The 16,857-nt window shown below is 45.4% G+C and overlaps 1 protein-coding gene across 1 annotated transcript; it reads right to left on the bottom strand.

The window, feature by feature from the left end:
- Positions 1-9,203: 9,203 nt before the first annotated feature.
- On the bottom strand, positions 9,204-16,444 carry LOC140466535 (cathepsin J-like). Its single transcript, XM_072562008.1, has 4 exons — positions 16,349-16,444; positions 14,012-14,177; positions 11,685-11,787; positions 9,204-9,303 (listed from the first exon to the last, which is right to left on the bottom strand). Exons 1-4 carry the CDS (start codon positions 16,442-16,444, stop codon positions 9,204-9,206), a joined length of 465 nt encoding a protein of 154 aa, XP_072418109.1.
- Positions 16,445-16,857: the final 413 nt, after the last annotated feature.

Genomic DNA, 16,857 nt, shown 5'->3' with positions numbered 1-16,857 from the left:
AGGTGAAAACACGCTGTGACCTTGAAGTTATTCCTCCTCCGTGCTCACTTTTATAACCGAGACACGTTCTCCCACCTCCAACACACCTCATCTACCTCGACACCCCGTGCTGATCTGTACCTGCCCTTGGTCTTTTAATTTCAAACTGCCGCCGTGACATCAACTGCCTCAACTTGTCCAACCACCTCAGTAAATCTAAGCTCTCACCCTCACAATACGCAGCCCTCCACTCCCTCTGCTGCAACCCGAACCTCACCATCAAACCAGTGGACACAGGGGGTGCAGTAGTAGTTTGGTACACTGACCTCTACACCGCTGAAGCCAGGCGCCAACTCGAAGACACATTCTCCTAGCGTTCTCCTTACGATGCCCTCAAGCCCCATCACCAAAACATCATTTCCTAGACCATACACAAGCTCAACACCTCCCGGTATCTCCCACCCAAAGCTTCTAACATCATAGCTCGGGATCCACACACCACCTGATTCAACCTCCTACCCTAGATTCACAAGTCTTAGTACCCCGGCTGACTTGATATCTGAGCCTTTTCCTGCCTCACCGAGCTCACCTCCACCTATCTCGATGCTGTCCTAACCCCCTGGTCCAGGTACTCCCTACATACATTCGGGACACCACCCATCCCCTCGATTTCCTCCAAAACTTCCGTTTCCCCGGCCCCAACTCCTCATCTTCACCATGGACAATCAGTTCTGCTACACCTCCATCCGCCAAGACCAGAGCCTTCAAGCCCTCCGTCTCTTCCTCTCCCGATTTCCTCACCAATATCCTTCCATTGACACTCTTATTCGTTTTGCTGAACTGGTCCTCACTCTCAACAGTCTCTCCTTCCAATTCTCCCATATCCTCCAGATGAAAGGCTCCAGCCCGAATCTTCGGTTTACCTGCTCCTCGGATGCTGCATGACCTGAAGTGCTTTTCCACCAACACACTGTCGACTCTGATCGCCAGCATCTGCTGATCTCACTGTCTCCTTGTAAATTCTCGCTGGTGACTCCAGAACCGGACTCACTGGTAAACGAGGTGTCTGCTGGTTACCTTCAGCCACATAGAGAGCATGGCAATCACAGAGCAGCCTTATCTAACACCGGCACCCAAACCCGCTCACACCTGTCGCAGGGAGGTACTGCTGCCCTGAAATCTCCAGACAGGTGCAGCGCAATCAGTACAGATTTAGTGATCAGTTTCAGCCAGGCCACTGGGCAGACGAATATATAGCAGCCTCAAGCCAGCAATACACAAATCGGCCCACTCTCTCCCAGCCCTCCCATACAGAGCAAAACTGGATTCCTGTATCGTGGCAGCCTCAAACAGCTGCCTACACTGTGGCTGAGCCATTTCCCCAGACTCCGAAATCCTCGGGCTGCCTCGCAAAGGAGCGGGTGCAGGCTGCCTCGATATCTCTGTAGTACCCATTTTACAGTCGTTATCTGATTTGTCAACTTTTGCATAGATTCTGTCACAGTCCCGGATACATCAACAATATCTGCATCATGCCCAGTAGCCTTCCTGGGCCTGCAAACTGTGTGAATGTAAAGTTAGCATTTCATTGCTCTCCACAAGGTGTCTCGCTCGAAATCCACGACACACATCTTTCCATGCTTCAGGCTGCCACTTCCAAATGCCCAGTGTCCTGTACGCCTTCAGAATACATCTGTGCCTGATCATGTTCACACTCACCTGAACGTGACCTCCTTGACCCCCTCCTTTCCCTCTTGCCAACAACCTTTCTATCCCCCACTGCACCCTGCATCAGCTCAGTGGTATTGACAGAGCTGCCTTTGCCAATTGAATTGCACTGCCTCATGCCCGCAAGAGCAGACATCACATTACAGTGTGCTTGTGTACTTTCATCTCGCTCTGACAATCCCACTGGCCCTGATCGGACCACATTTTTTAGGACGACAGGAGGTTGCAGCAGAAATCTAGCTCAGTGCAGAGCAGACTGCACTGCTCTGTTACGATCTGGCTGAGATTCTGCATGTTCCTCCCATGGTCTAGAGCCCCTCGCTGCCCCAGATCTGGTAATCTTTGACAGTGCGGCTTCAACAGCGACCACTGCAATTTGCCCACATTGACCCTGTCAGAACTCCCTCACTTCTGATTGCCTAAGTAGCTCAGAATGAGTTCTGCGAGGGTTGCGCTCTGATATCGTTGCTGGCCACCTTCTACAAACAGAGCCCAGCTGCTGACCACTTTTACGAAGCACCCATACTGCTTCCCAACTTTCCAGCCTCGGTGTGGACACAGAACTCAAATCATGCAGGCCAAGTTCTATCTTCCCCATCACATACCATAACGCTCAAGCAGGGAAGTGTCCTCCCGTCAGTACGGCAATACAATCTATCACCGTCGGCAACAGTGGGAATCCAATCAGTCATTGATTCCATCTTACAATATGGCGTCTTAGTGCCTACGACCAGCGCCTGCAATATCCCTGTGCTGCCTATACTAAAAACCACGAGGTCAGGGATATTGGACTTCATTCATGACCTACAGGAAACCAATTCTGTCGTTGTTCCCTGCTCGCTGGTGGTTCCTGAAACTAATGTCATTCTCAACAGTATCACTGCATCGGCCACTTGCCTCTCTGTTATCGTCTTCTTTTCAACCTTTTTCTCCATGTAATTATCACCTGAGAGCGCGGACCCTTTTTTCCTTCACTTCCCGTCGCTGCCAGTGTACATGCACGCGGCTTGCACAAAGGTATACGGAGAACCCCACTATGTATGCCTCTGCATACAACGGACACGTGCAACTCTCCACTTGCCAAGCCAAATCAAGCTCCTTCTGTGTGCTGACGATTTATTCGTGGTCTTTACCTCCACTGATTCATGCAGACAGTACAGTGTTCTCTTATCTCATTGCCTGACTCAGGATGGACACAGAGTCTGCATGGACAAACTGCAACTCTGTCAGAAGAAAATACAATACCTGGGATATGAACTGTCACACAGTTTCAGAGCACTGTCTAAGGAGCAGGTGACAGCCATTACTAAGCTCTCCCCAAACGGATCCAGCTGCCAGATTTTCTGGGGATGATTCAATATTGCAGGCACTGGATTCCTGATCACTGTGTCGTTGATTCACCCTTATGAACGAAATCCTCACCAAAGTAGCCAGCAAAGGGGCGCTCGTCACCTACGATGGAAGAGGCATTCACAGACCTCAAATAACAGCTAATCTCAGTTCGTGCTCTGGGTCTCGCTGACTAAACACAGCCATTTCACTGAGAAAGTGGGACATGTGTTCGCCATCTTGAAAAAGGTTAATTGGGATCTGTGGCGCCCGAGAGCTTTGTACAATTGCCACCAGCTGTAAGGGGAATACAGGCCTGATTGAGAGCTATGGAAACCACTGCGGTAGAGTTAGGGACTGCCAGCCCAATTATGCTGGACTATCGATGCACTGTTTTATTTCCCGATTTGGTCTCCCTGCTGTTTTACACAGCATCAAATCAACATTTCATAGCCACTGGGCGAACAGGCTCCGAGGTCATCTTGCTCCCTTGGACCAACCTCTCCCTTCAGAACGTCCCTGCTTTAAAACATTCATTCGGGTCACCCAGGAGTTCTGCAGACAACAATGATTGTGTGGACTGAGTGCAGCCGTTTGTTACTCCGCGCCCTGATCTCTCTGAGACACCACGAGATAAGACTGACCTGTTCCACTTCACAGATGGGTCTTCTTTCAGAACCTCAGACCATCAGACACTGGCACAGGACGCCATCTACATCCCCTGTGAGACTCTCCTGTCTGCCTGCACTACCGGATCAGACATCGACACAAGCTGTGGAACTGTTCGCTCTTACCAGAGCCTTTATTATCTCTGAAGACACCTCAACCAACATTTATTCGGACTCCAGGTATACATTCAGAGTCGTCCACGAATTCGGCAATCTCTGGAATGCAAAGGATTTATTACATCAGCCATTTCACCACACTCAGTTAATTGACAACCTGCTGAAAGCAATCCTCCTACCCTCTGTCCTGGCTGTTATATATTGTGTTAATAACATCGCGGCCAGTGACTCCATCACTCACGGAGATACCTCCGCTGACACAGCAGATCTAGAAGGTATTTTTAACTCCACTACAAACGTACTGGAGACCCGCAGGATACGGGAATTTCCAGAATCACTTTGACGCCACTGACACTGTACGAGTCGCTAAACAGGTTGCTGGAATGGTGGATAAGGACAGTTGGATCCGCCGGGGGGCTTGGGAATCACATTTCTACAACTACTGATGCACCCCATAAGGCGGTCTTATCTAACCCAAGACCCACGTCCATCTACTAGATCTGGAAGCCCACAGCATGGACCACACAGCGAAGGGGGGGATGATACATGCGGACAGGTAATCTTCGTATGCGATGGGATTTGTTGCTGTAGCCCCAACCCTACTGTCACGCGGTATGATTTGGCTCCAAGACATTGCGGGTGAGCCGAAAGCCAAATATGACGACCTACCTATTCCTGAGGGACCCTTCACCCACCTAGAAGTCATTTTCTTTAAAAAGTAAACTCCTAAACAAGGATTTAAATATATTTTGGTGATTATTGGTATGTTACGCAAGAAAGAGCAAGCATTCAACATGAACAATGATGACGCGAGGACAGCGTGTAAATTTTGGACGAAAGGTGTTATTTCCATATTCAGAGTCCAGGCTAACATTTAAATGGACGAGTGGACCTGGGAGCATCATGGAATCATCACGCTCCATATCAGCACCAGTTATCAGATGAAATGGCATGCTTATAACTATCCTACTAACATTATCCAGGAATCAGGTCTGTCCTGGCCAGATGCCTTGCTTTAGCCCTTTACACAATCCGTGGCAAGTTAAACTGGAGCACAGGGCTCACGCCTTTCGAAGTTCTTCCGGGAAGACCCCTGCTGACAGTGACAGGCTCACAAAACCCCCCACAGGTACAGCGCTACTCCTGACCCAGGAGACCCCGCTGGATTACGTTCAAGCCCTTAATAGGGCCATTAACCTTAACCATGATTTGGGAAAGGCAGCAATGCCGACACTCCACCGTGAGTCAGTTCATACGTTCCAACCTGGGCATTACATAATGAGCTGAAAATGTTTTGCCGGAAAAGCACATCAGGTCAGTCAGCATCCAAAGATAAGGAGAATCAACGTTTCGGGCATGAGTCCTTCTACAGGAATGAGGAGAGTGTGCCAGGCAGGCTCAGATAAAAGGTATGGAGGAGGGACTTGGGGGAGGGGCGTTGGAAATGTGACAGGTGGAAGGAGGTTAAGGTGAGGGCGATAGGCCGGAGTGGGGGTGGAGGCGGAAAGGTCAGAAAGAAGATTGCAGGTTAGGAAGGTGGTGCTGAGTTCGAGGGTTGGGACAGAGACAAGGTGGGGGGAGGAGAAATGAGGAAACTGGAGAAACCTGAGTTCATTCCTTGTGCTTGGAGGGGTCCTAGGCGGAAGATGAGGTGCTCTTCTTCCAGGCGTCGTTTTGCTATGGTCTGGCGATGGAGGAGTCCGAGTACCTGCATGTTCTTGGTGGAGGGGAAGGGAGAGTTGAAGTGTTGAGCCACAGGGTGGTTGGGTTGGTTGGTCCAGGTGTCCCAGAGGTGTTCTCTGAAAGGTTCCGCAAGTAGGCGGCCTATGTCCGCAATATAGAGGAGGCCAAAACGGGTTCGGGGATGCAGTAAATGATGTGTGTGAAGGTGCAGGTGAATTTGTGGCGGATATGGAAGGATCAACACGATGGCTGGAGGAAGAGCGCCTCATCTTCCGCCTAGGAACCCTCCAACCACAAGGGATCAGCACGACAGCTGGAGGAAGAACGCCTCATCTTCTGCCTCGGAACTCTCCAACCACAAGGCATGAACTCAGATTTCTCCAGTTTCCTCATTTACCCTCCCCCCACCTAGTATCAGTCCCAACCCTCGAATTCAGCTCCACCTTCCTAACCTGCAATCTTCTTCCTCACCTCTCCGCCCTCACCCCCATTCCGGTGTATCACGCTTACCTTAATCTCCTTCCACCTATCGCATTTCCAACTCCCCTCCCCCAAGTCCCTCCTCCCTACCTTTTATCTTAGCCTGCTTGGCACACTCTCCTCAATCCGACAGAAGGGACCATGCCCGAAACGTTGATTCTCCTCCTCCTTGGATGCTGCCTGACCTGCTCTGCTTTTCCAGCAACACATTTTCTGGTCTGATCTCCAGCATCTGCAGTACTCACTTTCTCATGACATAATGATCAATTCACTGGAAAAAGATTTTCTCATCGAATTAGAAAGACCCATAACTGCTGTTTCTGACAACCCGGAAAACTGTCAAATTGAATAGAAAACCAGCATGAGACCTGCTGCAAGCGAGCTCCACCGCAAACAGCAACAAACAGGAAACACAGCCAAAGTCAGCTCCGCTCCCTGAGGAAATTCTAGCTGACCGCCGCTATACTAATCATTTATCTCCTCACCCTGATCATCCTGCCACGGGATGATTGGAACTGGGGGCAGGTCGTGAGAAATTTTAGGTGTTCACGAGTTACGGGTCAAGCAGATTAGATGTTGTGTTTGCGCTCATGCCTCCATGCACTCCCAAGAGTGAATTCCCTTGAAACCCATCCCCTTCAACGAATCAGAAATCAATGGCGGCTGGAACGCGACAAGTCCCCGAAGTAACCTCTCTCAGTTTGTCACCGGGAATGGAAATATACGGGTGTAAATGTTTGGCCCACTGGAAAACTGCAGGGTAGCCATTAAACAAACTTTAGGGATGGGTCTTCGCTTATGCAACCTTTCCAACGATACCCCAGCAATACCCCTCACAGACGCGACCAGACAGTGCAAACCCCTGTAATCTGTCAGCCTCAAAAACAGCCATCCAATCGGATGGAATGCCGGCTGGCGCCAGTGCACAAACTCGTATGTCCTCACTCCCACAGCAAGGTGGTCCACAGGAGAAGACAGTTTACTGATCCTTCACGTCCTCAACGTTACCAGCCAAAACACCACCTTCACCAAACCCTAGAGAGAGTTCCAGACCGACAATTTGAGAATCTATAATGGTATCTATGCTATTTGTGGCCCCAAAGCCTACCTTTCATTATCCTGACCCAGGAGCTGTTATGTTGTATATGCGGTGCAGTCTTATTTGCATACCATTCCCGGTATTTCCCTTTACGACACCACCATATCACAGGAAGCGAAGTCTCACCGATCTTGACCTGGTTCTCTCTATCCTTTCACCCAAATATGCAACCACTCGATTCAAAATAAAAACTTATCAGCTGGCCCCCACCTTGGAGGAGGTAGCCAACGACCAGGTGAATGTCAAAACTGTTGGCATCCCCAATGGTACCCTGCAAAACAGGATGATCCAGGATTATCTGCTGTTCGAGAAAGTGGGCGCATGCACCCTCATCGTTTCCGATTGTTGCACTTAATTACCCAACCCCAGTGTGGACATTAGTAACCCAGCCTGGCATATCCAATGTGCTACCGCAAAAACAAATGGGACCGATGGAACTGGGCAAGAACTGCGACAGTTTACCTGGAGCATAGCCTTGCTATAGGGATTCATATTCGTCATTACTATCATTGTCGACATCGCAAGACTTGCATGGCTATTAAAATGTGTTTAAATCCCCAGCGTTTGTCCTCCAAGGTGCTTCCCCCGCCGCCTTACCATGCATCATAAAGGCCTACTCGAACAATAACTTTGCAACCGACAAGGAATATGCAGCTTTGGATTCGGACTCCAAATACTAACCAACTGATTCTCGCCCGACCGCGTCAGATTACCCCCCGGTTCTTGCGACACACCCCCTTCACCTCAAACTCAGTTCTCAGACAAAAACAAAACAAGGAGGAATTGTCGGAGAGAAAAAAATGAACTACTCTGCGTGCCCACTAATTGTTTGCAGAAGCCGTGTCGATTATTAACTAAACACAACATACGCAAAATACCTCAACTTGTCTACAACCAGCTCAGTAACAAAACAGCAAAACAAGCCATTTTCTGAACAGCTTCCAGACTCAATGAATGCCCTCCTGAGATGATCTGACAGCAGTATTCCTAGCTCACAATAGCATCATCTCTATAGAAGCGTTGTGATGTGAGGCCATCCCCAGTCTCCTCAAGTACATAACCCCACAAAGCCTACTGAGACTGAGTGACACCTGATACGACGGAAGATTGCACACCACCCTGCATAAGCATTGAAACGAGGAAACTGGAGATGAGCACCTGCACTAGACGAGGAACGGACACCCCTGTTAGAATTATAATTTTTTTTCCATTCAATATAATTTAAGTCATATTGTCTTGGAATTAACAATGCACCAGAACACGGATGTAACACTATGCACACTATTTGTATCTGCAGCACGGGATAGAGAATCCTGGAATTATCTGTGCAGTGTGTCCATGCTGTACCACTCCTAGCAATTTCTCTTGCCCATGATATCGTCAGAAATAAACCAGTATTCGTCTATTTCACAAGATCTGTGTTTGACCTCTTTTTGTCATTTACGATTCTCCACAAGTATTGCTTTGCCATACATAAAATACTCGGTTTTCCAGTTTTTCTGTTCAGTGACAATTAGTAGATGAAACGACATATTCGCATTTGTCTGAACTGAATCTCATCGGGACACTCCCAGTCTACAGTCTGACCGGCTTAACCTGTTTCCAGGAGGGTTTCTGGTTAGACTCTGTTCAATTAAGCCTTATTGTCCTCAACAACCCCATTGCATTTATTCAGTAACTGTGCTGGTGTCAAAAAAACGCAGACTCTTCAAATTTTCTGTGCATTTGTCTACAACATGGTTTGACAATAGATTTCATAGCAGACAAGGCAATTCATTAGGCACAAAAACAAATACGTTCGTTTGGACAAACAAACTCTGAAAATGATTGCTGGCAGCCTTTATTATATTGTTGGTCATCAGCAGTACAGGCAGATTATTGTCTTCTCCAAGCTGGAGAATATATTCACTCTATCATTTACGGTGGCTATACGTATCAATCAGACAGTGCCATTGGTTTTATATGAAGTGATAGAAATGTGCAAAAATCGTCATTATTTCACTTTTTAACTTTGCAGCAGACAATTAAAGCAATGTCCTTGACTGAGTCAGCATTAACAGAAATGGTCCGGGTTTTCATTCAGCTGGGATTGATGAAGCTCTGTCTTATCAGTTGTCTCGTTACACGATAGGGTACCGCACAAAACTGGCAATTTCACAGTGATTCCCTCTATCCTTAGCAATTTTGATGTACCCGTCTTCACCCCAGTCTGTTCCCCAGCTGCAAAATAAGAAAATCCATTGGTGTTGGAATCAAAACGCTGATAAAAGAGACATGTTTGGAGAAGCAGCTGTTTTCACTCTTGTATATGATTGGAATTATTTTCGGGACTGAATTATGGAATTACTGAGCTAGACAATGAGTTGTAAAGAATAAGGTGCATCAGGGTGGAAAGAGTAAATTGTTTTCTTTAACATCAATTGCTGCTCCTTATACTACGTATAGACTCACTGCAACAATTCAAATGGGATGAGATCATCATCAGGGATAGGCTGCAGCTGGAGTAGACACGAAGTTCTAATTGAATAGGGCCGAGTGAAAGTGTATATGGCCTCCTGGAGATTTCTTTCTTGCCTTATGGTGGAGGAGATTTTCTCAGGGTTTTTTTTCACCCAACATCGTTCTGAGGTTGCCTGCCACAGGATATAGTCTGTGCAGAGCATAGGTTGATTTGGGCAAAGGTTACCCCGTGTCTCCTAAACTGCAACCATACTTCGGCCTTAGAATTTGTTCCATATCCGGTTACCCTGCCCAAATCACATTTCCAAGCTTTACCAAACTATTCCAGCACCCATTACACTGTAATACTATCTACCTTATTACACAACAATGTGTACGTTCTTATAAGCTACCCACATAATGTTTCTTCTGGGAAATCAAGTAGAAATGTGTCTGTGTGTGTGTGTGTGTGTGTGTGTGTGTGTGTGTGTGTGTGTGTGTGTGTATTCACCAGAACCACTGGACTTGTTTAATCAAACATTTTGTATCCAATCTGGCCCTCAAGATGTGACTGCTTCTTACAAACCTGACTGCCGTGATTGTAATGACGGCAGCCAGCGATGCCTCAAAGAATAAATGGCTGAAAGGAGACAGACGGTGGTACTTGATGGAAAATATTCATTCTCGAGTTCAGTTACTAATAAAGTACCGTAAGGATCAGTTTCGGATCTACTTTTGTTAGTCGATTTTTATAGAAATGAACTGAATGAAAGAGAAGGATGGTGGACTAATATGCGGATGACATTAAGTTCGTTAGAGGTGTGGACAGTTACTAAGGATGTATGGATTGCAGAGGTAAGTAGATAAGCTGCAGAGCTATGACGACAGGTGGCGAATGCAGTTTAACGCGGTAAAGTGTGAGGTGATTCAGTTTGGAAAGAATCCAATGTAATGGGCGAATGGTCAGATTCGTGCTTGTGCAGATGAGCATAGTGATCTCAGTGTCGAGGTACATCGATGTTTGAATATTGCCTCCCAGGTTGATAGGGTTATTGGGATGGCATATGGTGTGTTAGCTTTGATTGTTGGGGGATTCAGTTTCGGAACAGGATATCATGCTTCAAGCCATACTAAACTCTGTCGCAACCACATTCTGGGTAATATGCACACTTCTGGTCACCATATTACAGGAAGAATGTGCATGCTTTGGAACGGGTTGAGATGAGATTTACTGGGAAATCGCCAGTTATGGAGGGAGATAGCAAAAGGAAAAGCTGAGGGAGTTAAGGCTGTTTCCGTTAGGATAAAGTTTCAGGTGAATTAATTGAGACACATAAGTTAATTAAAATATTTGATAGGTTGGATAGTGAGAGGCTTTTTTTCCTTGAATGGCGATGGCTGGCAGGAGGGCTTTAAAATCAACAGAGATAGACGTTGGACAGATGTCAGTGGTAGTTTCTTTCCTCAGATTGTTGTCAGGGCTTGGAACTCTGCCTGCATCAGTGGAGGTATTGCCACATTTCAGAAAATTTAAATGGTCTTTGGTCAGGCATATGGATGAGAATGGAATAGTATTTGCTCCATGGCCTTCAGATTGGTTGCACATCGAGTGTAAAAAGACATTTACTGGGCTGTAAAGTTCTATGTTCTACGTTCCAGAATTGGGGCTGTTAATCTGATCCCATCAGTGTCCTAGTGACAAGTGATTAGAGCTTTGTCCTTGTTTCCCTGTGAACAGGTTGTACAGTTGGGTTTGAGATATGACGTTGCCGCCCACTTCCCCAGGAAATTGTTTTCTTTTGTTGTGTACAGCTGTTAATTTTAACCATATGTTTGTAATTTGTACTGGTAAGTTTAAAAACTGGTTGTGATTCAGGGCTAATGACACTCTGATGCCTGCCTCTGTGCGAAGCAATACTTCAGACAAGAACCGTACACTTGTAAGTGCAGCGTTACTTGGTGATGGGAGACCTGCCTCTGACTTTTTTTTTAGATATCATCTCAGACAGCACAACCATTAAGCATTCAATTCCAGATAAACACAGAGTTACGTGCTCGCTGAACAGATACAAAAGTTGCAGCATAGAGACAGGAAATTCATTCCATGCCACTGTCCCTTCTCCGTCTGTGATCAGGTGTTTGTTATTTCAAAGAGTACGGACCTGTTTTTAACCAGCCAATATCTCATTCCATCCTCAATTCCAAAACCAACCACCAGCACGTCATTAGTTACATATCCATTGCAATTTTCATCATAGTAAACTCCTGTAAGGAGAAACATATTACATGGTTTATCTGTGAAATATTTAATTAGTGTTAATTTAGCTTTGATTAATGAACACTGACATGTCTGTTTTTACTAACTGTCTTCAAATTGATCGTCCTCACTCCTCACCTTTACGTCTGTTGACTTTAATCAATGTTTCCCAATGACATCGCCTCTGCCATTCTCACTTCCTCTCGGCACATCCTTCAGAGTCATAGACCTTTTTAGTGTAGAAATGCTTCGATGCTTCGATGGAAATCGTCCATGCTGAGCACATATCCTCAACCAATCTAGTCCTATTTTCCAGCACTTGGCCAATATCCCTGTAAACCATTCCTATGCATCTACCCATCCAGATGCCTTTTCTAATGTTGTATTTGTATCACTCTCCACCACTTCCTCTGGTATTTCATTCCAGACATGTACCATGCTCTGTGTGAAAACATTGCTCCTCAGTTAACGTTTAAATCTTTTCCTTCTCACCTTAAATGTACGGTCTCTAGTTTTGGACTCTCCTCCTCTTTATTCGTCCCATACCCATTATTGTTCATGAACCTCCACAAGCTCACCCTTAAATCTCTGTCGTACCAGCGAACAAGGCTGCAGCCTTCTCGGCCTCGGGCGAAAGTGAGGAGTACAGATGCTGGAAATCAGAGTCCAGATTAGACTTATGCTGGAAATGCACAGCAGGTCAGGCAGGATCTGAGGAGGGAGGAAAATCGACTTCATCAGGAAGAGCTGTTGCCCAAAACTTGATTTTCCTCCTCTTCAAATGCTGCCTGTGCTGCTGTGCTTCTCCAGCAAAACTCTAAGCTAGACTCAATTCAGCCTCACTCTAACCCTCAAATGCTTCAACCCTTGCTAAGTCCTTGTAAATATTTTCTGGATCCTTTCAAATTTCACAACATATTTCTTACAGCAGAAAGTCCAGACTTTAACATAAAATTCTGAAACTGGCCTTACCAATGTCCTTTGCAGCTGGAACATGACATCGCAAAGCATATACTCAATGTACTGACAAATGCTGCTTTCACTCCCCTGTCGACGTGTGTCTCCAAAATCATGGAATTATGCACGCGGGCCCCGAGGTCTCTTTTTTTTAAAAATAACACTCCCTCAGGCCCTGAAACTTTCTGCATACATTTATTTACTTTCTTTAATTGTCTCCTGTCCATTCCGGCTGGCACTGGACCACCATCCCTTTTCTTATTTAATTCCCTTGTTCCACCTAATCACAGACTATCTGTTTTCCAATTGAAGGTCCGACCTTGATTACATTCTTCCATTTTTTAATAATTTTTGCTGTTGTTTTTATATCTTGCTGAAATTATTTTCGGTGTAGAAATAATTTCCCAGACATGTGCAGAAGACACTGACCATGGTACCTGACCGTGTGGAATATCGGTTTGCTGCCATGTGTGTTAACACATTCTGTTAACGTACAAAATCCTACACCTGGGGTAATGAAGGAGCTCCACTCTGCATTCAGTATTTTTCGGGTTTGTCTCCAATTGTGGGTTGTACAGTAGAAGTGCTTTGTGATTTGAAATGTCGACGGAGTCAATAGGGAATAGTTCTGCACATGGAGACGACCTGTGTCATCATCACAAGGAAGCTGTGCAGGCGTCCACCTCCCTGTTCAGACCACCATCTTTGCAAGTCATCTCGAGTCGCCACACGAGAGGAGATCAAGAACAGAATAGAAACAGCTGCTGAGAGAAGAGGTGGAGCAGAGAGTGAAGGACTCTCAGCACGAGGCCAAGAGATTTCAAGTCGAAGCTCTCGCCCTTCCTCTTAATCCAGATACAGTGACTGTCACGTCTTCAGTTTACAATTAATAAAACGCTGACATGTGCAGGTACTCAGCAGCACATCAGGACAGTTACACCTCACCGTCAGTTCTCTTAGCTATAGCACAATGTTTTGAGCTATTTGCATCACTCCGAATGGGAGCAGGTCCATTTGTCATTACCATTCATGAGCTCACCTTGTAGCATAGTCTAGCTTTAACTAGATGATATCTGACAGAACTGGACGGCATGTAACACGGGAGGGGTGTAGGGAGGAACAAGGGGAAGGGTCATGGTCCATGGTGAACTTTGCAGTAATATTAATACCAAAATAGTGACAGTAAATGTGTCTGTAGATTTATGATTTCTAATACCTTTTCTTGAACAGTCGATAATCTGATTCAAATACATCATTCAGTGCTCTGCGACTTACCTCCTTTATAATGTTGAAAGGATTTCAGACTTGCATTAATCACAACAGACATCGGTCCTATCTCTCTCACTGCTTGTTCCAATGCTACCTCGCCTCCCCAAACCCATTTGTAGTCAGTGATTTTAGCAGCAATTTTATCTCGTTGAAATCTGCAGAAGCCGCCATCCTATAGTTTAAATAAAATGTTGAAAAGGAACGCTCATTAAGTTCATAATAAAGCTATTTTTTCTTTTCTTGATACTTTTCTGCATTCCTACTTTGGCAGCCAACTTATTTTACCAAATCTGTGTGATATTTGTTCACTTTTTTTTCGAAAAATATACATTTATAGTGACTTAGCATGAAAACAAGCCGTTTGTTCCAACACGTCCACGATCATATATCCTGACGTATTGTCGTCCTATTCGCGACCATTTGGCCCTGAACACTTCCAATCCATATACCCATCTGGGTACCTTTTAAATTTTGTAATTGCCCCAGACTCCACCACTTGTTCAGGCAGGTCATTCCATACATACATGAGCCTTGGCGCGAAACAATCACAAATCAGATCATTTTTAGGGTTTTCTTGTGTCAAAATTAATATTTATTGCTAAATGTATTCGAAATATTCTACACTGAGACCAAGCAATGGTATTGCAAATGAATTGAAATGTGAGTACATGAAGAACATTGTTCTTTGTCTTAACAATTCAATATCCCAATCAAGCTCACTCCCTCGTTAGCTCATAGCGAAACTAGACTAGAAAGAGTTAAGCCTCTTCAGTGTTTTCGGTCGACTCATCTGAAAATTGTGATCGTCCTTTAGTAAACTCAAATCTTCACATGCAGATAAACGTTTCCCAAACCGTCAATACTTGCAACATTAGAGTCATTGGTTTACAACTAATTAGTATTAGTCTCAGAGCCTATTCAAATATTTCCCCTTTCACCTTAAGGCTCTGCTCTCTAGGTTTGAACGCCGATCCCATGGCTAAACCATTCGGCTCTTCACCCGATCCATGTACTTCATGATTTTATAAACATCAATAATATCACCCCTCAGCCTCTGTTCCTCCGCTGGGAGAAAAGCCCCGCCTATTCAGTCTCTCCCGATAACTGAAACCCAATCCCAGCAACATCCTCATCAATATTTTCTGCACCCTGTGAAAGTTTAAAAAATCGTCCCTTTAACAGAGCAACAAAACTTGTGTAGAGTTTTACAAATGTGGCCTCGTCGATGTCCTGTACAGCTGCAATATGACGTCGCAATACCTGTACCAATGATTTGAACAATGAAGGTAACTGTGCCAAGTGCCTCCTTCACCATCCTATCTATCCTCAGCTCCACTTCCAAGGAATTATGCACCTGCACACTTGGCCTCTCTGTAAATTCCTGCATGTTGGAAATGATGGAGTATATTGATTGTCTAAAGTATGGCCACCATGCCCGTGTTTTAACGAAAATTGGAAAATTATAAATGTGGTGACTTTTCAGAGTGTTGCTACTGTCTGATGGAGTGAAGATTCTGGTCAATAATTTTCAATTACTTCTCATCAATGTTGCAGATACTTCAGCTTCAGGACACAGGGAAGAACATGATGCCAATTCTGGGGTGAGATTGATACTGGGAGTGATATTGGAATGGGTGTCTGTGTGTAGCAGGAGGGATTGCCACATTCACCTAGGTTTAATTCCAAGGTGGCATAAAATGTAGTTGTGGCAGACTGTGTCAACGTTCATTCAAACTTGGCTTGGAGAAGGTGTGATGAGCTGCCTTCCAGAACATTTCCAGAATTTTTGATTGGTACTATTCTGTTCGAGAGGGAGTTCAAGGCTTATGACCCAAAGTCGGTGACGGAATGACAATAAATATCTGAGTCCGGATGGTGACTGATTTGAGGGGATGTTGCAGGGAGTGGTGTTAATTGTATCTCCTGCCCTCCTTGGCGGAAGTGGCCTTCGGTTTGGAAGATTCTGTCTACAGTCCATCAGTCAACTTCACAGCTGTAGGTCGTGAATTGTATATACTGCTGTCACTTTGTGATGATATTGGAGGGAATTAATATTTGTGGATTTGATGCCAGACAAATTGAGTGAATGTCCTGGATGGTGTCAAACCTACTCAGTGTCAAAACATAGAACACTGAACAGTGCAGCAAATTGCAGGCCATTCGGACCCCAATGTTGGGACAAATATTTATCTTCATCTAAGATCAACCTAAATACACACCTCTCCAATTGTTGCCGTGCATGTGCTTGACCAGCAGTCGCTTAAATGGTGTGAATGTCTCTAACTTTACTTCCAAAGCTAGCAGTGGAGTCCACGCATCAAAGCATCTGCGGAAACAACCTACCTCTGGTATCTTCCCTTTACTTTCTCCAGTGACCATAACTGTATGACCTCTCGTGACAGCCTTTTTCCTGGATAAACGTCTCTGGTTACCTTCCATTTCTTTATCCAAGCCATTTATATAAAAAAAAACAAAGAGCAAAGGCCCAAGAACAGATCCCTGTAGGAGATCACTGGTCTCCGACCTTCAAATGAATGACATCCCATCCACGACCATTTCCTGTCTTCTCTTGGCAAGCCAATTCCGTATATAGGCAGCCAAATTTCAGTAGATCCTATAACCTCCTAACTTGCTGAATGAGCCTGCCGTGGGGAACCCATCAAATACCTTACTGAAATCAATATACATCCTATCCACTGCTCGACCTTCATCAACCTGTCTCAGCACATCCTCAAAGAACGCATACGAATTGTGATGCATGACATGCTCATCAAAAAGCCATATTGATTTTCCTTAATCAAAAATCATTATCTAAACAATCCAAAATCCTATATCTGCGAACTTTTGCCAGT

Source organism: Chiloscyllium punctatum, chromosome 43 (assembly GCF_047496795.1).
Source record: "Chiloscyllium punctatum isolate Juve2018m chromosome 43, sChiPun1.3, whole genome shotgun sequence".
Lineage (NCBI taxonomy): Eukaryota > Metazoa > Chordata > Chondrichthyes > Orectolobiformes > Hemiscylliidae > Chiloscyllium > Chiloscyllium punctatum.
This window is presented reverse-complemented; position numbering and strand designations above follow the sequence as displayed.

Bases quoted from the DNA above. Each gene is read 5' to 3' on its own strand.
- LOC140466535 (XM_072562008.1), bottom strand. From the start codon at position 16,444: ATGGAAGGTAACCAGAGACGTTTATCCAGGAAAAAGGCTGTCACGAGA. The intron at 14,178-16,348 runs GTAGGTTGTTTC...TTTAAACTATAG, and splicing joins GTAAAGGGAAGATACCAGAG to GATGGCGGCTTCTGCAGATT. The intron at 9,304-11,684 runs GTCCGTACTCTT...CTTATTTTGCAG, and splicing joins TATTGGCTGGTTAAAAACAG to CTGGGGAACAGACTGGGGTG.